General features: G+C 36.6%; 3 protein-coding genes across 5 annotated transcripts in view; 2 read left to right on the top strand and 1 right to left on the bottom strand.

Moving 5' to 3' along the window:
- Positions 1-647: 647 nt before the first annotated feature.
- Positions 648-10013, bottom strand: LOC107705256 (YTH domain-containing family protein 3-like). 2 transcript variants are annotated; one of them, XM_016508465.1, is made up of 5 exons: positions 9631-10013; positions 9245-9269; positions 8559-8638; positions 6211-7860; positions 648-1651 (listed from the first exon to the last, which is right to left on the bottom strand). In XM_016508465.1, exons 1-5 carry the CDS (start codon positions 9652-9654, stop codon positions 1628-1630), a joined length of 1803 nt encoding a protein of 600 aa, XP_016363951.1. In that variant the 5' UTR covers positions 9655-10013; the 3' UTR covers positions 648-1627. The 2 variants fall into 2 exon arrangements, with proteins under 2 accessions (XP_016363951.1, XP_016363950.1); XM_016508464.1 differs by lacking the exon at positions 648-1651 and having other exon boundaries at positions 5815-7860.
- Positions 10014-11744: 1731 nt separating this feature from the next.
- On the top strand, positions 11745-18447 carry LOC107705257 (pyruvate dehydrogenase E1 component subunit alpha, mitochondrial-like). Of its 2 annotated transcripts, XM_016508466.1 has the most exons (12): positions 11745-11868; positions 12350-12370; positions 13193-13261; positions 13333-13506; positions 13595-13721; positions 15181-15272; positions 15347-15439; positions 15530-15685; positions 15838-15909; positions 17269-17336; positions 17523-17631; positions 17719-18447. In XM_016508466.1, exons 1-12 carry the CDS (start codon positions 11812-11814, stop codon positions 17881-17883), a joined length of 1203 nt encoding a protein of 400 aa, XP_016363952.1. In that variant the 5' UTR covers positions 11745-11811; the 3' UTR covers positions 17884-18447. The 2 variants fall into 2 exon arrangements, with proteins under 2 accessions (XP_016363952.1, XP_016363953.1); XM_016508467.1 differs by lacking the exon at positions 12350-12370.
- A 465-nt stretch (positions 18448-18912) lies between these two features.
- rps6ka3b (ribosomal protein S6 kinase, polypeptide 3b) overlaps positions 18913-22469 on the top strand; it is a 61629-nt gene continuing 58072 nt past the window's right edge. The window contains exons 1-2 of the mRNA XM_016508461.1: positions 18913-19073; positions 19148-19308. Of these exons, the coding sequence (XP_016363947.1) occupies positions 19246-19308 (63 nt within the window). The 5' untranslated portion in view covers positions 18913-19073; positions 19148-19245. The remainder of the gene's footprint in view (positions 19074-19147; positions 19309-22469) is intronic.

Here is a 22469-nt window from a genome sequence, read left to right as displayed (position 1 = left end):
ACCAGGCTTATTTCAGTTAGTCTGACTTATTTTGAACCAAATCAACTGACAATAAGTCAGACTAACTAAAATAAACATCTTATTTGGTAAACTTGTTTAATAAAACAGGCCCCAGGTGGTGCTGCCATGCAATATATAAAACCAAACCTGCTGCAGTCAAGACAATTTTCAGAATCCATTTCCATAAATCTATATTTATTTTTCAAATCAGATTAATTAATCACATCATACCTCAATTAGCATCAGCATCATTAAGAAGCATTGATTTACAGTAACCTATACAAACATGGCCTTAAACCAAAGCACACAGAGGAAGGGAACGGAAGGCGTCTCTTTTTGCAGCAGTGTCATCGTCCTGCTGATTTTGACCGTAGAAAGTGAACCCAGATGTGATGCCTGTTCCATCACTGGGTCCTAACGTCAGGCCATAGCAACAATATTCATTTTATCATTCATTCAATCAATCAATATAATCAAGACCTAAATAGATTGTTTCATTTGCATGGCCTCAGAATAATGCGCAGTATATAGTTGCAAACAGCAAAACCGAAAGTTCTCATGCAATACGAATTTGGAAGATACGAATAATGTTTCACACTCATTAATTAAAGAAGGACATTCTGAAAGGAAAAACTCGAAACTTGGCATCGCTACACATGGATAACGTTTATTTTAGCTAGTGAGTCACCTATAGGAGAAAACGGTCACGTTCTCACTGAGCTTCAGCAATTCGGACTGAATCCTGATTAGCAGCAGATTAGAATCCTGATCAGTCCAAAAAAGCATTAAAGAGGTTCTCCTGAACACCAGGCCTGGTTATGTCTGGGGATGATGGACTTCAGAAGAACTTATGGCATTTCTGAACAGGTTTCTCCTACGACAAATGCACTTTTGAATGACAAGATTGCAGGAAAAAAAATAACCAAACAAAAAAATACAGGAAAAAAAGTACATTGGCTGGTGTCATTCTACACCAAGCTGCGAAACTATTATTTGGTACACAGAAATAGATGCTGATACACAAAGGTGAAAGGGCTACTCTGGAGGCGGTCTACAATATCGGACGTGATTAATCTGGCTTGGGATTCAGTCAGGTGGGACACAAGCTTCTGCGCCTCAATTATGTTTTTTACAGCTTCACGTCAATTCAAGTAAAGATTTTTCTTTCCTTGGATACATAATTCTCATCTCCTCTGAGTGTGCTCAAATTTATAGAGCACTAAAATTTAAATGATTTACCAAAACAAACAAACAAAAACAAGACAAAACAATAAGCCTACAAATACATTTGAAATCCTCAGAACCAACTACACTGGTTAGTCAGTTAATACCAAACAGATGTCCAATGATAGTTAAGGGTACTGGTAGAAGCTTTTAGAAGGGCTGAAAGTGCTTTAAGATACAGTTTACGTGAGTGATTTTCTTTCTGTTTCGTGCGAGACTTGAGCGTAAGGGCAGATCCATCAGAAGTTGACGCAGAAAAGTCCACTGTCGTGATTAAGTGTTCGTACATCGTTTTCAGCAGAAAAAAAAATACATCAGAAGCCCATTCTTCCTCTGAGGTTACACAATATTTAAGGTTCTACATCATTAGTGTTGACGTTCTACCAAGGAGATCTCTGTAAACCTACTGTTTATTTCTATTTCGCTCCTGTAAAGAAAGAGAAAGAGAGAAAAGAGACAAAATTAGATGATTAAATAGAACATGAAGCCATTAAACTTTTACTAAGCTAGTTTGTTTTAACTAACAGAAATGAAAGTGTCTTTAAAACCCCTTGCGGTATGTTGGTTGCTCATTAAATCAAGATAATCTTTTCAACACTTCAAAATGCTCTAGAATCTTTTCTGCTTGTGATTTGGCTCTCGTTTAGGGATTAACCGATTTTAAAATTCTACCAATTAGCTGATCATAATTGTCATGAAATATATATAAAATTCCATTTTGTTTAAATAATATAAAAGAAAACGAACATTTTATTTTTTATGCTAACAATACATTATAGTGTTGCGATACCTAAGTTCACTGTATGAAAAATGGATATTAATTTTGAATTCTGACAGAGATTAGACAGTAATATTAAATTATAATAATATAATATTATAATATTATTAATATATTATTACACATGTTGTGGGTCACCAAGTAAGGAATTTTAAGAATCTTTCTAAGATGAAAAGGTTTCAAATGTTAGTTTGCTGAAGATGCATGTAAGAGTAAATATGATTCTGCGTATCAGAACCGCTGACACAGCCAGTGGTTTCAAAACAGTATGAGGCTGATAAGATCTCTCTGACATGCAGAGAGTGAAACTTTTCACCCTTAAAGTAATTTTAAAAGAAGTGAGTAATATTTTTGACAAATGTTCATGGGAGATGAAGACCTCTGTTACATAAAAGCCATTTTATTCTACATTAGGGTGGTTGTCCCACATGTTATATAACCAGCTGAATACTACTCAATTTATCTTAGTAACCCCTCTTGGAGATTTTGGATTGGAGAATAATTAATCATGCATGACAAATATGCTTGTGAACAGGGTATTTTTACAATGAAGTAACTGAAAACCTGCATTTGCACTATGCTCAAACACACCAATAGGTGTCATTATAAAGTCTGATGACCATGTTCTTATCTTAATGAAGCTCAGAAACAACTTAAAGGGATAGTTCACTCAAAAATGAAAATGTGCTAAACAATTACTCACCCTCAGACCATCCAAGATGTAGTTGAGCTCATTTTTTCCATTTGCAATAGATTTGGAGAAATTAAGCATTACATAACTTGCTCACCAATGGATCCTCTGCAGTGAATGGGTGCCATCAGAATGAGAGAACAAACAGCTGATAAAAGTATATCACAATAATCCATAAGTAATCCACACAACTCCAGTCCATCATGTCTGAAGTGAAACAAAGTGAAAAGCTGCATGTTTGTAAAAAATAAAAATAAAAATAAAAATTTATCCATCATGGCGTATTAACTTTAAAACTTACTTCTGGCCAAAATAGTCCATAATCCATAATAGCATTTCCTCCAGTGAAAAAGTTCATCCCCTGTTGTTCCCTTACATCAAAATCCACTGACATTTTTGTTTAAAACGGTTTTGGACTGTTTTTGCTCGTTACCAGTGCTTGATCTGTGCATCTTTCTTTCCTGATTCAGACGAGACAATTTTTTCTAATTTTTTTAAATAATCAATATTATGATTAAAGGACTTTTATTTTAGCCAGAAGCAACAGTTTGAAGTTAAAAACATGTTAATGACATATTATTACAAACATGCTTTTAACTTTCACTGGAGTTGTGTGGATTACTGTAATGTTTTTATCAGCTATCTGAACTCTAAACCAACAGCACCAAATCACTGCAGAGGATCCACTGGTGAGCAAGTGATGTAATGCTAAAATTCTCCAAATCTGTTCTGATGAAGAAACACTCATTTACATCTTGGATGTCCTGAGGGTGAGTACATTTTCAGCAAATTTTCATTTTTGTGTAAACTATTCCTTTAACCCTCTGTCATCTTTGAATGTAAAAACGTACTTTTTAACTTTTACTTTGTTGTTGTTGTTACTTCACCTGAACAGCATGTAACTTGGTAAAGATTTTGGCATTTGCTATGAACAAACACACAAATCATGGATATGATCTGAAAAGTTAAAATGGTCCTGAAAAAACTTGACTGTTGTACTGTTCACGGTCAAAAAATGAATGAGAGGTGAATTTCATTTAGTTGGAACATTTGGTATAATAAAACCTTACTTTTTTTACTTACCTAAAAAAAAAAAAAAAACTGTAAACTTGAGTTCTCAACCTCAATTTTGGAACACAACTTCCAAAGATTACTAGATTACTAAATTCCACTAGATTTATTAATTGTATGCCGTTTTAGAGTAAAACATTAAATGTTTTGCAAATTTATATTTCATAGAAAATTTTAAAATAATATTTTTGAGCATTTCTCGTAATAATACATTTCTATAACTTTTAAATTTATAAACTTCTACTAAGTGTCGTCTTTAAAAAGAGAAGAGACCAAATTTAAGTCTGTGGTCCAAAGCATTCGAGTTTTACAACAGTTTAAGTAGGAAATTTCATTTACGGGTATATGCTCAAAAAGGGGTTAAAATATAAATACAAACTAAAATATAGTACATTAATTTCACTGAAATAAAAAAAAAATCTGTAATTTTTATTTGCCATGTGAGCAGCACCAGAAGGTTAACATATATTTAATGCATAAATCTATGACATTTAAAGCTATCATAAAGATATGAGGCAAAAAAGGAGGGCACAAAAAAAAACTTTCATGTTTACTGGCTAAGCAGAGGTATGTTAGCTACATCAGGAGTCTCCAGCCTGGCTCATTATCATTTCCAAACAACAAAAAGCCATGTGCCACTAGAAGGCTTTAATACACTTAATTGGAGATACTGATTGCATTATAGACAACGCTTTTACAGCCCACTGTTGGCGACTAAATCAGTTGTCAATGACGCAGACTGACAGAATAGATTAGGATTCATTAGCTCATCATTCTTAAATGCTTGACATTTCTGATGATAATAAAAAATAAATAACCAGAGTTAAGCATCACACATTTATGAATGCAAAGTGCCATGCTATATAATGCAAATATTTTTTTCTATATACACTGCTGTGTGCCACAAATTAAGACCACTTCATTAGAATAAATAAAGCAATAAAGCATTAGATTTCACAAATTAAACCAGAGGCCTTGGAGACCTTTTTAATTTAAAGAGTTGATTTTATTATGGCTTTGGCAATCTACACATGATTGGCAAGGTAATGAAATAGAAAGAAATGAGGTTCTGAGAAAAACTTAATCTGAGGTTTGATAATCTCTCACGAAAACAAAAAGAAGCTAAATTAGTCCAAGTACAACAAGACATCATGATTAGGCCAAGCGCCATTTTGATTGCAATTTTTCCATTTATATTCTTGACTAACAAGTTCATCCTAAAGTGGCTTACTTAAAGATGCACAAATATCGTGTAAGTGACAAATACTCAATCAGCTGAATACAAATGACATGCTGATGTAACAAGGCCAATAGGGTTGCAGTGCTGCATACAGGCCATATACATGCAGCAACAATTTCAGTCAATTCACAATCTGGTTATTCACAGAAGTAAAAGCAGAAGCTTAACACTGATAAAACACAGAACTCTGTTCAACCGAAGTTTATTGACAATTGCTGCACAATTAAAACATTTATGGTAGCTTTGGTCAAAATATCTAAAACTAAAAAAAACTGCTGGCATTCATTCATGTTTATTCTATACAGGCACGTGACGGCAAAACATTGCAATGGTTATCACCATGTAAACCATCACAAGTTTGGGAGTCACTCCCAAAACTTTGAAGCGAGTACATGACCACAGTAGTACAAAGTTGGGCCAATGAGTTTAGTGTAGATATTAAACCTTCTAGTGCCGAACAATTTCCAACAACTTCCAAACAAGTTTAAGCTCTATTAGGATGAGATACTGAATGACTCTATTTGTTCAGATGCAAGACACAATACATCTTTAAAGGTTTGACCTGATAAACCTCCAAAATCTTGTGGAATCTGATCTAAATGCTGTTTTCATAACTCACATACAAAGACAAAAAGCAGCTGGTGCCGAGGTAACGGGCACAGACATCAATTATTTGTGTTGGTTGGGCAGGAAATGATGTAAGTCCAATCTATTAATGGGACATCTGCCTGCTGTTTGAGCAGAGACACTGATTGGCATCACAGCTCGACGCCAGCTATTGTCAATAAATGGTCAGAGACTTTTTTTTTCTTTTTTTTTAAAGAACCATTTATTTCACAATACTCATCTTCTGAGACTTTAGCAGTTCAGTTAATTGAAATATTGGGGAAATGTGTTATGTGCAAGCCGTGTTGAGCAATAACACAAACAACTTATTATGTGACCACCAGTAATGATGTACTGAGTTACCAGATCTAACCAGATTTCATTTTAATTATGACTGACTACACTGTTTTTGTCTTGCTGCTGCCTATTTCTGAAACTCAAAAGAGACAGAAAGGCTTGGAAATTAGTTGCTATTAAAAAACCTACCTTTGGAAATGGATGGACATGGCGACAGCACTAAAACCTAACAATGATTACAAGATCTAAAGGTGCAGTGCCTGCTTTCTGCTATTGTGAAGAGTGGCAGAAAGCTGCTCTTACCCTTCGCATGGCTTCCTCTTCCTCCTGCCGCATTTCGTAATGTGCAAAATCGTCAAAGATTGAGGTGGTATGCTTGAAAGTCGCAATAATTTTAACCACTTGCTTTGCCTTTTCTAGGGGCACTTCCTGAGTGTCCCTGGAGTTGGTGACAGGCTTGTTGTCATTGTTTTCTAAGCGAATGTGCCGCAGTTGGTTATTGGGCACGTCCTTAACAAAGATCCATTTCACCTCAAACTTGCCCTTCCACTTATCCTGGGACCAGACGCCGGCATAGGCGTTATAGTCCACGGTTGATTTCATCTCGGCCACGCCACAGAAGTGTCCGCTGCCGTTGACGCTAAAGAGCAGGTACAGTGGACCTTTGGCACAGAGCGAGCGGTAGGCGCCGTCCAGACGCTTGTTTCCGTGCTCTGTGCTGCACCAGATGGAGTACTTGATGGAACGGTGGATGTCATCCTCCGAGTAGCTCTTGATGATAAAGACCCGTCCGTTTTTCAAGTTCCAGTCAAAGTCTTTGGGGTTGTAATTGTTGAGGGTCTTGAGCTTCTCCAGCACAGGGTGAACCTCACTGGAAGAAGGCGACAAGCTCATGGGGACTCCCGTCCCAAGGCCAAAGTTCTCCATGCTGCTGTTCTGGTTAAATGTGGTTCCTCGGTTCCGAGGAGCCACCCAGCGATTTTGGGGTGGGGGGTTCTGCACCTGAGGTGGGTGCAGGGGCTGCGGGGGACCTGGTTGCGAGTGATGGTGAGGGTGGGGAGGACCTGGAGGCAGCTGCTGAGGGTGCTGGGGAGATTGTAGCTGGAGCTGCTGGTGTTGGGGTTGATGAGGCAATGGACTCTGCAGCATGGGCTGAGGTTGGGCCAAGAGATGCTGCTGCACCAAGGGCTGAGGCGGGAGCATCTGCTGCACAAGAGGGGGTTTGGTGATGGAGCCTTTGTCCTCCCAGGTCCCAATGTTCATGTTATGCTTTATCGGCGGAGGAGGAATTGTGGCGCCGCTTCCCAAACCCATGTTGGGCTTCATCTTCAACTTGGGCTGAGGTTTCGCCGGTTTCCTCGCGATGGCAGCCCACGAGGTGGGTTTTGGTGCGGAGGAGCTGACGGGTGGCATGATGTTGGCAGCCATGCTACTCATACCCACCATCCCACCTAAAGGAGAACCAACCGTTTTAGTAACCGCCGACATGTCGGAGCCGAGCTTGAGCCCGGCCATTCCCTGATCGATACTACTGAGCCCTGGAACTTTACTAAGTTGTGAGTCACTGCCAAATCCGGCCTGTCCATCAGCAATGGCCCGTCCCAATGAGCTCGGGGGATATCCGTAACTGCTGCTGTATGCTGAGCTCTGTGTAGACTGTCCCTGAGAACCACTGGTGCCCCAGGTGGAAAAGTCTGCATTTCCAGGAAAGAAGTTAAATCCGTGTTGGCTGAGAAAAGGGGGCGTGTTGCCCAAAGCACCAGGCTGGCTGAAGACTCCGTCGGGAATGAAGTGATGCTCACCATTGCTCATCTGTCCATACGTGGTCAGGTAAGGCATAGGCGGATCTCCTGCGGTGGACCAAGCAGCCTCTCCCAGGGAGTAAGGGAATCCGATAGAGGGAGCATAATAGCTGGGCATGTAGGGATCAGACATTGGTGGGTAACTATTACTCTGTAGGGGGTAATTAAAGAGAAGTCAGTAATGATGATGTAACAAACCAGTGGCTAAATAAAGATAAAAACATAATCAGTGAAAAAAAAAGTGTCAAACACACTACCGTTCAAAGTTTTTAAGAATTTAATACTTTTATTCACCAAGGATGCACTAAATTGATCAAAAATAAAGACATTTATAATGTTGCAAAGGATTTATATTTTCAATTATTGCTGTTCTTTTAAACTTTCTATTGATCAAAGAATCTTGAAAAAAAAAATATGTATCACAATTTCCACAAAAATATTAAGCAGCACAACTGATTTCAACATTGATAATAATGATAAATGTTTCTTAAGCACCAAATCAGCATATAAGATGGATTTCTGAAGAATCATGTGACACTGCAGAAATTATAATAATATTTCACAATATTACCATTGTTTAATGCATTTTTAATCCATAAATGCAGCTTTGATGAGTGTAAGAGACTTCTTTCATTTAAAAAATCTCACAGACTACAGTTTTGAATGGTAATATACAATATAGATGTTAAGTATCAACAAATAATAAAATATGGAAGAGGTCAATGATTTGTTACATATTTACCATAGTTTAATGTAATGGAACACTGAAATGAAATTATCAAAAAATAGCAATATTAATATTTTCAGAGTACTGACAACTAATATGACAGTATAAGGACAAAAACTCACCTGATTTGTCTGGCTGCTCAGGTAATTGTCAAAGTCATCATCATTTACAGTATCCTTCTGATGCATCGAACCGTTTGGCACTAAGCAAAATTATACCAAAGACAGAGAGAGACAGTGTGTCAGTTAGTTTTACTTAGTTCAGTGCACCATGATGTTGATAAGAAATAATGACACACAGCAAAAGTAAATTACACTTGGAAATGATTATGTCTAAGCAAGAACAACAAGTAAAAGCATATTAAAAACTCTAAATTGCTTCATCGGTCAATGTCACGACTATGAAGTCACATAGAGAGCTAGATTAATATCAAGACTGGTCTACTACATAAAATATGATTCACAGGAGTGACTATTTATAAATGTACACAAGTGAGATGGCGAGAAACACATTAGTAAACCGAACACCCCTTAAAGGGACAGTTCACACAAAATGAAATTTCTCATCCACATGTTGTCCATTTGACTTTCTTTGGCTAAATGATGGCCTCAGTCACCATTCATTTTTATGGCATGGAAAAAATTTTTTATTAAAGTGAATGCTGACTTAAGGTGTATGGCCCTACCATTATGTGTTTCACATTAGAACAGAACAAAGTTATACAGGTTTATAATAACATGAGGGTGAGTAAATGATGACAGAAATGTAATGTTTGAGTGAACTGTCCACGAATCTTTTCATCAAATACCTTTGTTTCCTTGTCCTTTAGGTCTCTGATTTTGGGTTCAAAGTGTGCAGGCAGTGACAAAAAGACAACAACAACAAAAACACTATGAACATCAGTTTATCACGAACACAACATGGATACAATGATTCGGCCTAGCAGAAACAGCTATCAAATACCCAAGATTCCCAGTTTGTGGAGAAACGGCTTGACTATGATTTACGTTGGCTGAGTTTTACAACATAATGAAGAGCCTTACTGTGCGTTAGTTTGTTTTGAAACGTTTATTCCTTCCAAGCGCGCCAGTAATGCTGTCTGGGTAGGCAGCTCACTGGGTTTTAAAACACAGCCACTACCTGTACATGCACTATCATGCTTAACGTTATATAGTTAACGTATATAGATGGAACCTGATCGACAGTTGTCGCAGACATCCTCCGGGAGCCCGAGCTGATCGCTGTTATGACTGTCCACGGCTGCCTCTCCTGCCACCGCTGCGGGTTCACGTTGTTTTTCCTCTCTCCGGGTTGTCCTATAATCAAAGCGTATTTCTCAGGCGTTGATCTCCTCGCCCGGTTTCAAACGTTCGGCAGCGGTCCTCTCGGCGATACTGACAGCGAAAGTCAAACGGCTGGGGGAGGTTGCTGCTGTGTGATGTGTTTAAGTTAGTCCGAAACATTCACACCGTGTAACGTCTGGAGAGAATATTACCCCTGCTCTGCTCCACAATGGCGGATGGGCTCTGACTCTCACTTCCGTTTGAGCGCTGACCTTCCGCCGCTGACGTAAAAGAGGAGACAAGCGCCTGCTTTTTCATACAGTGCAAAATATTACTCTTGCGATTACTAATGTTAGCTTTATTGTGATATTAATCTATTTTGTACGTTTGGTGTTTGTTAGATTTCTGTACATTTATTAAGGATCACACATAGACTGTATTAAGGGATCACATCATGCCCAGCTTTTAACTGTTTCGAAAATGTCTATGGTTTTTCGCTTATGACATGTTTTATCATAAAGGACTATATTTAAATAATCTGCTGATTCTGTTAGCTAAATTTAGCATACATATTATGTAAATAAACCTTTGTTTTCAATTAAACGTTCAACAATAACTTAAAGGCGCAGTGTGTAAATTTTAGCGGCATCTAGCGGTGAGGTTGCGAATTGCAACCAACGGCTCAGTCCCCCGCTCACCCCTCCCTTTAGAGAAGCTACGGTGGCCGGTACTAATATGTGGATCCTAATATGTCGGTAAAGACAGCAGAGAGCAATGAGATTTCTTTACAAAGGTAAATTAAGGAATTATATTTACTTAATTATTTAATAAATCGATGTTATTGCGAATTACCCGCGGTGTATGTAGATATAAATTGCTCAATCTAAGGTAATAAAAACATAACGGTTCATTAAGTAAGGTCTTTATACACCTCTGAAAACATAGTTATGTATATTATATTGCATTTCTGTCAATAGATCGATGTAAATATTACACATTGCACCTAGCAATATTAAGTTTGGAAAAAATATTTAACAATTTTGTTTACTTCCAATTTTTAGATTTTTTTGAATAGTAAAATTTGCACACTAAGAAACAAAAATTCATAGGCTACCAAAAAAAATGCTGGCAAAATGTGTTTGGAAATGATATAAAGATATATTTCCATGACCATGGGATAGAAAAACGAAAGAAAAAAATATTAAAATAAAAAAAATCATATTTTCAAATATTCATATTATTCAGAGCATTATGTATTCATTTGTAATTTAACAGTTATACTTTGGGAAAAATAGAAATATGTAGTTATTTCATACATATTATAGGCTATTATTTTACATTATTTTAATAATTAAATCATATGACAAACATTTTACAAAATAATTTAAAAAATCGAGTCTATATATTTTTATTACTAGAGGGCATAACCAAACAGGTGGGTGAAAATGATAAATAAAATATTCATGAAAAGACAACATTAATTCTGCTATAACTGCTCTTTACCGCTTGGTGGCACTGTTGTATTTTGTACGAAAATAACTTGCCCGTAAATGACGTTCTTTACAAGTCATCAAAATAAAAGTCCTGTTACTGCCTATAACTCCTAGAACCATCAGAAATATAGTAACTTAATTTGCAAACCGCAAGAAGATCCAGTCTATATATGTTATGTTATATCTGTTATAAATAATTTCCCATAAGGATCATTCTGTCTTCAAGTCATTCTGTCAGACTGTTCTCAGACTGAGTTGCTTTTCTATTAATTAATTAATTGATTTATTGATTTTTTTTAATGTTTATTTTGACAAAATACAAATACAAAAATGTACCTGTATCTGTCACATTATTACAAACGTGCATAATATGACTTAAAATTGTTATATTACTTCAATATATATTATTTTAATATTTATTTAATATTTTTATTTTGTTGCTGTTGTTGTGCACAGTTAAACTGAACTTTAATTCTTGAAACAGAGTGTAGTCCAATCCTCGGCCATGCTGAGCTAGTGTGAGTGTTTCTGGCTTCAGCTCACTGTGTGGGGCTGATCCTCCTGAAACACTCCTGCATACTCAGGCTAGGCTTTGGAGCATGCAGAACATGCTGACAGTGATAGCAAACGCACTTAAGGGTGGTGCCAAAATAAATGTAGGTATCATAATGTATATGTGTTTGCTGTAAATGAGACAGAGCATTGAAAGATTCAAGCTCTGTTTAGCTTAGAGACATTAAAAGATTTAGCGAGGCTAAACTAGATCTCTGTAGTCTCATCGACCTTGTAGATGGTGTACCGTAAATGCAGAGTCATGTTTACTGTAAATGAAATAGCCACTGAATTGATCAGACTTGATTAAACTGCAGCATCTTCCCTGATTCGGTCACTCTATTCTGTGTTAAATGATCATAATTGGTTGTTTTTAGCTTTTCACACTCTGTGACACTGTCCAAGTGCAACTGAGAATTGGTATAATAATTTTGTATAATAAGTTTGGTCTGACACGGATGTCAACACGGACCATTTTGTGGTCTTTTTCTGATATGTAGTCTTTCTACTATTTATGTTATCATTCTTTGTTTCATTTACAGTATGTAAATGCAATATGTTTCTACCTTTTTGCTTGTTTTATAGGGTGCCCAAACAGTGTCAGAGGTAAGATATTAGGTTTGGATTCTACACTCACTTAACTTCTCCTTAATGATCCAGCAACACCAGCTCAACCACCCCAGTATTAATTAGTTAGTTAGTTAGTGATATTTTTATTTATTTATTTATTTATTTGCCTATAGCTCATTTAAAAAATATATGATTACACATTTTTAAGAATATAACTGATCTATCTTAGTTATTATAATTTGCCAACCAAATACACTACTGTTTAAAAGTTTGGGGTTGGTAAGATTTAAAAAAATATATCTCTGCTGCAATATTATTAACATTTAAAATAACTATTTTCTATTTTAATATATTTTAAAATGTAATTTATTACCGTGAAGGCAAAGCTGAATTTTTAGCATCATTACTCCAGTCTTCAGTGTCACATGATCCTTCAGAAATCATTTTAATATGCTGATTTGGTGTTCAAGAAACATTTCGTATTATCATTGTTGAAAAGAGTTGTGCTTAATATTTTTTTGGAAACTGTGATACTTTTTTTCAGTATTTATTGATGAATAGAAAGTTGAACATTTATTTGAAATATATATTTTTGTAACAATTTATATTTCTTTACTGCCACTTTGACCAATTAAAGACATCCTTGCTGAATATAACTATTAATTTCTTTTAAATGATGGTAGTGTGTTTATTTTATGTACATTTGTGGCACGTTTTACTGTGGGTCCACATAATGGTTTTCAACGTTTAGTCAGTTCTTGTCAAGTTAAATGCATTCTGCCAGTATTTCTGTTTTAATAAATTAAATAATTTAAATAATTTTTCACAGTTTTATTAATGCACTCTATTCTTCTCCAGGGCTCGAGAGTTGTGGTATCAGCACATTCTTTTGCTGACTTGACACCTCAAACCAGCTTTGACATCAAGGTAAAGTTGTCATATTAACTTAAAAGCATGCACAAACAACTTAGTTCATTCAAGAACTTGTTTGATTTCAGAGATGTGACCTTCATCGCTTGGATGAAGGCCCTTCGGTGCAGACGGTGCTCACCAGAGAGGATGGACTCAGGTACTACCGCACTATGCAGACCATGAGACGCATGGAGCTAAAGGCAGATCAGCTGTACAAGCAGAAGATCATACGAGGATTCTGTCATCTTTATGATGGCCAGGTAAGACTAAACCGAATGCCTTGTAAGTCTATAATAGCTGTTTACACACAGTCACTGTAAAATGATTTATCTTTTTGCTACCTCTAAGGAGGCCTGTGCTGTAGGCATTGAGGCTGGTATCAATCCCACGGATCACCTGATCACAGCATATAGGGGTCATGGATACACCTACACCAGAGGTGTGTCTGTGAAAGAGATCATGGCAGAGCTCACAGGTGAGGACTTTCTTCATAAAGCTGCATTAAAATAGAAATCCTGCAGTTTATCAGAGATCTTGATTTTCCAAAAGAATACAATCTGCATTTGAATAATCTCAATCTCCATCCTGATTCTTAAAACCCCAAGAATGATCTTTTACCCTGCCTGTGGTGTACACCACATTTCTGCTGAATCTACAGCCTCATTAAGTGTTATTTTACAATGCTGTGTCTTGAGCACTAATTCAAATGATTTCTGAAGGGATATTAAACTCTGAGGATTGGAGTAATGATTGCTAAAAAAAAAACATCACAGCAATAAATCACATCTGATAATATATTAAAACAGAAAACGTACTTTAATAAAATTGTAAAATTATTTCACAATATTTACAATATTTATTTTTTATCAAATAAATGCAGCAATGGTGAGCTTAAGAGACTTCTTTCAAATACATAAGAAAGTCCATTAAAAAAACTAACAAGTAAAAAACTTTGAACGACAGTGTTTATATATAGCTGTATATAAATAGCAACTGAACTGCATAGTTTGCCTCCTGTTGTTGATTTTTAAATTTAAAGGGATAGTTCACACGTATTCGTCGTGGTACTGTCATGAACGCACATCGAATTCTGACAGGGAAGAGAAGAAATTGTTGAATAAAATCGTTATTTTTGTTTTCTTTGTGCACAAAAAATATTCTCATAGCTTTATAAAATTAGGGTTGAACCACTGATGTCATATGGACTATTTTAACTATGTCCTTACTACCTTTCTGGGCCTTGAAATTGGTAGTTCCGTTGCTGTCTATGTAGGCTCAGAGAGCTCTCGATTTCATCAAAAATATCTTAATTTGTGTTCTGAAGATGAACGGGTTTGGAACGACAGGTTGAGAAATTAATGACAGAATTTTCATTTTTGGGTGAAGTATCCCTTTAAGAGTTTCAATAGCTGAGAGAGAACTTCTTACATATCCAAAATGGACTGTAACTAAAAAATACCAAATGAATCTGAATTAGTGCTGTCAAACGATTAATCGCATCCAATATAAAAGTTTTTGTTTGCATAATATATGTGTGTGTTCTGTGTATATTTATTATGTATATATAAATCCACACACATACATAATATATTTTGAAAATATTTACATGTATTTACATGTCTATATTTATATTCATATAATTTATATTATAAATAAATATATTTAATATATAAAAATAACATATTTTTATGAAATATATACATGCATGTGTGTGTGTATTTATATATACATAATGAATATACACAGTACACACACATATCTTATGTAAACAAAAACTTTTATTTTGGATGCAATTAATCGCGATTAATCGTTTGACACCACTAATCTGAATCAAATCAAAATAAAACTGAATCAAGAGCTTGTACTAGGAATCAAATCAAGAAATGTGTATCAATACCCAGCCCCCATTTGAACATGTTTACAATCCATTTCAGGTCGAAGGGGTGGTGTTGCCAAAGGCAAGGGTGGCTCTATGCACATGTATGCCAAGAATTTCTATGGCGGGAATGGTATTGTTGGTGCCCAGGTGAGATGCACGCATCATAGCTTACAAGAATATTACATCAGGCATTTCTAAATGTAAATTTAACTGTTTTGAAGGTTCCTCATGGGGCAGGTGTGGCCCTGGCATGCCAGTATCAGGGTAAGAATGAGGTTTGTGTCACTCTGTATGGGGATGGAGCTGCTAATCAGGTGAGAGCAACTTTTCCTCCATGTGTTCACAGGTTTGCGTGCGACCTGCTGTTGCAAAATAATGTCTTATCTGATTAATCTCTTTATCAGGGCCAGATCTTTGAGTCGTTTAACATGGCAGCTTTGTGGAAACTCCCCTGTATTTTCATCTGTGAGAATAATAAATATGGCATGGGGACATCAGTGGAACGGGCCTCAGCCAGCACAGATTATTACAAGAGAGGAGACTACATTCCTGGTCTGAGGGTAACTTTTTTTTTTTCGTTTTTAGTTTTTCTAGCTGCCTCATCCTGTTTTTATGTTCACTAGTGCATGCAAATGTATACAGAAGTACATAAAAGGTACACAAGTCAAGCAAATGAGCAAATAAGTCAAGCCTGTTTCTTTGTTTTCTCCAGGTGGATGGTATGGATGTTCTCAGTGTGAGAGAGGCAACCAGGTTTGCGGCAGATTATTGCAGATCTGGAAAGGTAAAAGAAAAGTGACATATTTTACTTGCTTAACAAGTCAAGGAGACCGTTGTTTTGTTTTGATCTCTCCCCTGCGCTTCCGGGCGCTTTTTATTTAACTTCTTTTGGACTGATGCATGCAACACCCGCTGAGTGCCATGAAACAGCTTGAAAGATCAAAGACAATTTTTAATATAACTCCGACTGGATTCGTCTGAAAGAAGAAAGTCATATACACCTAGGATTACTGGAGGGTGTGTAATTTATTGGCTAATTTTCATTTTTGGGTGAACTAAACCTTTAAAGGAGTAGTTCACCCTAAAAAGAACATTTGCTGAAAATGTACTCACCCTCAGGCTGTGCGAGATGTAGATTTAGTTTTTTCATCAGAACAGATTTGGAGAAATGTAGCATTACATCACTTGCTCACCAATGGATCCTCTAGAGCAGGGATCCTCAAATCTGGCCCACGAGATCCACTTTCCTGCAGAGTTTAGCTCTAACCCTAATCAAACACACCTGAGCAAGATAATCAGTGTCTTCGGGGTCATCCGAAAATCACAGGTAGGTGAGTTTGATCAGGGTTAGAGCTAAACTCTGCAGCGCATTGGCCCTCCAGGGCAAGATTTGAGGAACCCTGCTCTAGAGTGAATGGGTGCCATCAGAATGGGAGTCAAAAAAGCTGATAAAACATCACAATAATCCACAAGTAATCCACAAGACTCTATGACTCTAAAAACTAATGTCTTGTGAAGTAAAAAGCTGCATGTTTGTGATAAACAAATGTATCATTTTAGAAATTTTAACTTCAATCTTTTGGTCAAAATACCACAATAATCCATAATAACAGTTTCCTCCAGTGAAAAAGTCATCTTACATCAAAATCCACCAACATATTTGTTTAAAACTGTTTGTGCTTTGTGCTTGATCTGTGTATATTTCTCTCCTGATTCAGATTAAATGACTTTTTCACTGGAGAAAGCAACATTATGGAGTTGTATTTTAGCCAGAAGCAGTTTGAAATTCTTGGATTTTTTTTTACAAATACACAGCTTTTTGATGGACTGGAGTCGTGTAGATTACTTGTGGATTATTGCAATGTTTTTATCAGCTGTTTGCACTCTCATTCTGATGGCACCCATTCACTAAAGAGGATCTATTGGTGAGCAAGTGATGTAATGCTACATTTCTCCAAATCTGTTTCCATGAAGAAACAAACTCATTTACATCTTGGATGCCTTGAGGGTGAGTAAATTTACAGCAAATGTTCATATTGGGGGGAACTTTTCCTTTAAGCACAGGCTAGTTTTGTAAACGAAAGTGATTGTTGGGAGATCCGGTCTGTGACTGGTGGGCAAATGTTTGGCCTGTGCTCTTCAGGGTCCCATACTAATGGAGCTCCAGACATATCGTTACCACGGCCACAGCATGAGCGATCCTGGGGTCAGGTGAGGTTGACCTTCAACCTTCCCCGCATGGCAGGCGCTCATCCTTCCTCGGTTCATTTAAAACCCTATCCTCATCTGCTAACCTCCATAATCACAGTCCTTCCTCTTTAGTTTTAGGTAGTTTGAGCATCATTTCAGTGAGCTCACAATTTTCTGTACTCTAAATCCGTGCTTTTCTCTTCTTAGTTATCACACACGTGAGGAGATTCAGGAAGTTCGCAGTAAGAGTGACCCTATCACTATGCTGAAGGATCGTATGATTAGTAACAACATGGCTAGCCTGGAAGAGATCATGGTACTTGATGCATTACCAGGTACTTAATGAATACTAGAGGGTTAACACCAACTGTATCACCATGTTATGTTGTTGGAACCATGACAGGACATTGATGCTGAGATTCGTAAGGAGATAGAAGAAGCAGCACAGTTTGCTACCTCTGATCCAGAGCCCCCACTGGAGGATTTGTGCAACCACATCTTCTACAATGATGCACCTTTAGAGGTCAGAGGCACCAACCCTTGGATGAAGCTGAAATCCATCAGCTAAAGAACCTGCTGATATTTCAGCACTTCATTCCTCATAGTACGGACGGGAGCTCTGTTCCTAAACCTATACGCACAAAAAGATGGATGAAATTGTTTATCCATAAAGTCATAATTACATTCCATAACCGCTGTTATTGCCTCTCTAATTAGCAATCAGTTTGGCAGACTATTAATATATTAGGAAACATAGCATAACGTACAGCAATAAATATTTAGAGCAATACTGGAAAAATAGATTATGAATAAATGAATGGGCATCATCTTTACTTGTAAACGTGAAATGTGAAATCAAAGGTCTATGAATTAAATGTAGGCCTATTAAAAATTATTTGTAACAATGATACAATTTTCATGTCCTATAGTAGTGTGATGCTGTAATTTCTTGAATTATGAGTTCATTTGTCATTTTAATATAATATCCCAAAGCCTAAATTTCTGTTAGTAGCCTACCAAAACTTTCACTAGCATCTAAGCTTATGCAAATATTAGTCAGCACATTTGCCCTGTAACCTGTATTCTGGATTTCAGAACACTAAAATGGATGGAATTAATAAATATGTAATAATTTGGCTTACATTTGTCTCAGTCGTGTTGAGTGCTCGCCACCGAATGAATGCAAAGTCCTGAGTCACTGAAACACTCAAAAGAAATTACCATAGACTCACCAGCAGGTGTCGCACTCTCCACCTGCGTGAATCAAGCGTCAAATCACTATTAAATAAATAACTATTAAAATGATCATAAAAGATTTTCATTTATGCTTGCATGTAGAGGAAGAAATAATGCAAAGTCTGAATAGGTGAAGCTAGGCCTAAATGTACGGATCATATAGTTGACCGTACACATTTGCTAGCTTCCATACAGTAAAGTATGATATTAATTTAATGTAATTATTATATAAAAACGTGTCAGCTCAGATCACAGAATGCACTGCGCTCTCACCTGCCCGTCTATGAGCGCCGCAGCTTCAGCCCCACCCTCTGAGAATGATTGACATGCATATCAGCCAATCCGATGCGTCATACTGAAAGAAGCGGAAGTGAATAGAGAACGTGAACGTGTTTTTTCTGTCAAAAGGGGACAGTGGCGAGAGAGAGAGAGAGAAAGAGAGAGAGGGAGAGAGGGCGACTGGCGCGAGATCAGGCGCACGGTCTTTCTATTTCTATGGAAACGCTGCACTGACTGACAGAGGTGAGTGGAGGAGAAGGTGGCGGCGCTTTCGGATGCGTTACGCACGTAACGGATTCCCAGCTTTCTTCCCTCAGTGTCAAGAGCGCGGAAACCAACAGGCATCTCCTCAAAGTAGCTCAGAATTGTTCTTTTGAATCTGATTTATAAAAGAAGGAACCTCCAAAAAGTGAAGATGCCCCTGGCACAACTAGTTGACCCTTGGCGAAAGATGGCAATCGGGAGTGCGGCGAGCGAGGTGAGTCTCCACCGTATATAACGTTAAAGGTTTATGTCACTGATATGTTCATTATAAATTCGTTACTTCTGTTTTTAGAGGCCGTTTCTGTGTGCCGTTGTTGTACAACCTGTTCCAGATCTTTATCTGTATATCCGATGCTGGGGATTAGCGGCTGTAGAGTATGACCCCTGTTATGTCTGTGCGTAAATGCTTTTAAAACGATCCGTTTGCCAAAGGCCACGGATACATTTTTCTTCTTTTTTGACTTGTAGTTTCTTTGTAACTATAATTTGAGTTCACCGTGATCACTGTGCTTTGTTAATGGAGACTGATTTAATGTTTTAATGAATGAGACTACGTAATGTTCACGGATCTCAGGCTGATTCATACCGGTGCTGTGATGATGACAGTTGAATGATGAATCGGTTCATATGTGGGACTCTGCGTTATCACCGAGGAATTTATGTAAATCAGTTTATTTAACCTGTTTAATATAATAATAATAATAATAATAACGTCTCTGTGTATAAAACATTATCTTTTTAATTGTTCACATGCTTTGAGTCATGAGATCAGACAGATACAAAATATTTTTTGGGGACATTTTTAGGATCATTCTAGAGAATGCTGAAGAGAAACACACAATTCAAACCTGAAAATGAAAATCCTTTCATCATTTAGTCACCCACAATTATTCCAAATATTTTTGACTTGCTTTTCTGTATGTGGAGCACAAAAGGAAATGTTAGGAAGAATGACGATGAATGGTGACTGAGGCTGTTATGCCAAATGTATTTTCTTGTTCTATAGAATTTTCATTTTAAGTAAACTGTCCCTTTAAAGGGCAACATTTTCCCCTGAAATAATTTTTTATGGGCATTATGGGTTTTAAGGTGTTTTCTGCTAGTTCAAGTAAAATGTTTCTGTTTAGTCAATTAATTGAAACCGTCACTAGAGTGTGTGACCCACTAGATAAGCCTACACTGTAAAAAAATATCAGTGACATTTACAGTAAAATACCGGCAACTGTGGTTGCCAGAACTTCACCGTAAAAAATATGGTAGCAACATTTTAGGTTTTACAGACTTAACTTAAATTCACAATAAAATACCGTATTTCATTAACTGATGTAATGTTAATAAACCAACATATTGAAGTGTTAATATCTGTTTTGAACCATTGTAATGCACTGATAACCACCAAAAACTGGTGGTGATGAGAAAGTCACATGATGAACCAAAGCTCATCACAAACAGCTTTTCTACGAGCTGAGGAGGGCAATACTTATATATAGAAGGTGCACAGTGTCATTCACACAAGCACTAAACCCCATCATGGTGACACACATGATACTGAAATAATGCAATAAACATTAATTTAACAACATTAGATGTAAGATTAAACCATAATGCACACAACTGATAAGAAAAAACTAAGAAGAAACATGTTATACTGTTACACTGTGGAAGCTTCTGTCACGAAAACAAATTCCTCGTATGTGTAAACATACCTGGCAATAAAGCTCATTCTGATTCTGATTCTGGTTATTTCAACAAAAAAAACATCAAATATGAAATGTCATGCAGGGAATTCTGGGAGTGTCAATTTACAGTTTTTCACTGTAAATTATACAATTACTTTTTCTTTTTCACTTCCAAAAACCGTATTTTTAACAGTATTTTACTGTAAAATTACATTAAATGTAATAAAAAATTTTCACCGAATATAGAATGGAAACTTACTGTTAACCAGTTAACAGGTTTTTACTGTAACATTTTTACAGTCTTTTACTGTTAAAATCACAATAATTTTTTACAGTGTAGTTCATCAGTTGGTCTTCACTTTGAAGTGTGAAGTGTGTTGAAGGTAAGATGAAGATGTAAAATTAGAAGAGTTGTCTTGACTGTCTTGACTTGCTTGCTTTCATCACTTTCATTTTTCTTCTCGTATTCTGGTTCAGACTACTCTTTCCTCACTGTTTTGCATGTTTCTGAATCACTAAAAAGAACCTTTGTTCTTTTTCATGAGTTTGGGAATCGAACTACATAGAACCGGTTTGATTCCCACATAGATGTTACATTTCATATCAAGTGGCAACATGATACTGAAATAATGCAATAAACATTAATTTAACAACATTAGATGTAAGATTAAACCCTAATGTACACATCTAATAAGAAAAAAACAAAGAAGAAACATGCTATTTCAACAACATATGTGTCATGCAGGGAATTCTGGGAGTGTCAATTTACAGTTTTTCTCTGTAAATTATACAATGGCTTTTTCTTTTTCACTTCCAAAAACCGTATTTTTAACAGTATTTTACTGTAAAATTACATTAAATGTAATTACATTTATTCACCATATATAGTATGGAAACTTGCTGTTAACCAGTTAACAGGTTTTTACTGTAGCATTTTTACAGTCTTTTACTGTTAAAATCACAATCGTTTTTTACAGTGTAGAATAGAACAGTGGTTCTCAAACTGGGGTACGTGAGGTGATGGAGGGGGTACGCGAACAAAACTCTTGAGTTTTGGCATTCATTTAATTCTAGCCCAACTTAAAGTAACATTAAAACCGAACACGTATTTCTGACAAGCAAAATGCCGGTTCTTTGTGGAACCAAAATGGTTCTTCTATGGCATCGCTGTGAAGAACCTTTTAAGTAGGGGTGCGCCGATCCGATATCGGCTTATCCATTAACCTAGTTTATAATAGTATTTTTGTCATAGATTTTGATTATATTTTTTTGTTTGTTATTTTTTCATAATGAAGCTGTCTATATTTAGTAGATTGTGTGTAAAATACAAAAGAGTGATGATCGACCTACACATTGAGGTATAAAGACTGGAGTAGAGAGCACTATGAATTGTTCTTCACGAGCACAGTAACTGAAATGTAAAACTCAAACTATCACACAGATTTAATACACTATGCATCAATATCTCTTCACTTTGTGCTTTGAACTTCTCTATGCTGCACGCTGTGACTCCGTGTTGCTTCAAGCGCGTCATTCTACGCACGGGATGTCTCCCCATCAGGAGACATCCCGTATTTGTATTTGTACAATACAAACATTTGTACAATATGCTCTGTATTTGTAGCCTTTAGTATCATAATACTTTTGCGCAATGAAAGATTATTAATAGCCTTTCTTGTTCGTCTTATCTATCATA

This window comes from Sinocyclocheilus rhinocerous, unplaced genomic scaffold (assembly GCF_001515625.1).
Source record: "Sinocyclocheilus rhinocerous isolate Xijiao unplaced genomic scaffold, SAMN03320098_v1.1 scaffold594, whole genome shotgun sequence".
NCBI classification, from domain to species: Eukaryota; Metazoa; Chordata; class Actinopteri; order Cypriniformes; family Cyprinidae; genus Sinocyclocheilus; species Sinocyclocheilus rhinocerous.
The sequence above is the reverse complement of the archived record's forward strand: the minus strand, read 5'-3'. Positions and strand labels throughout refer to the sequence as shown.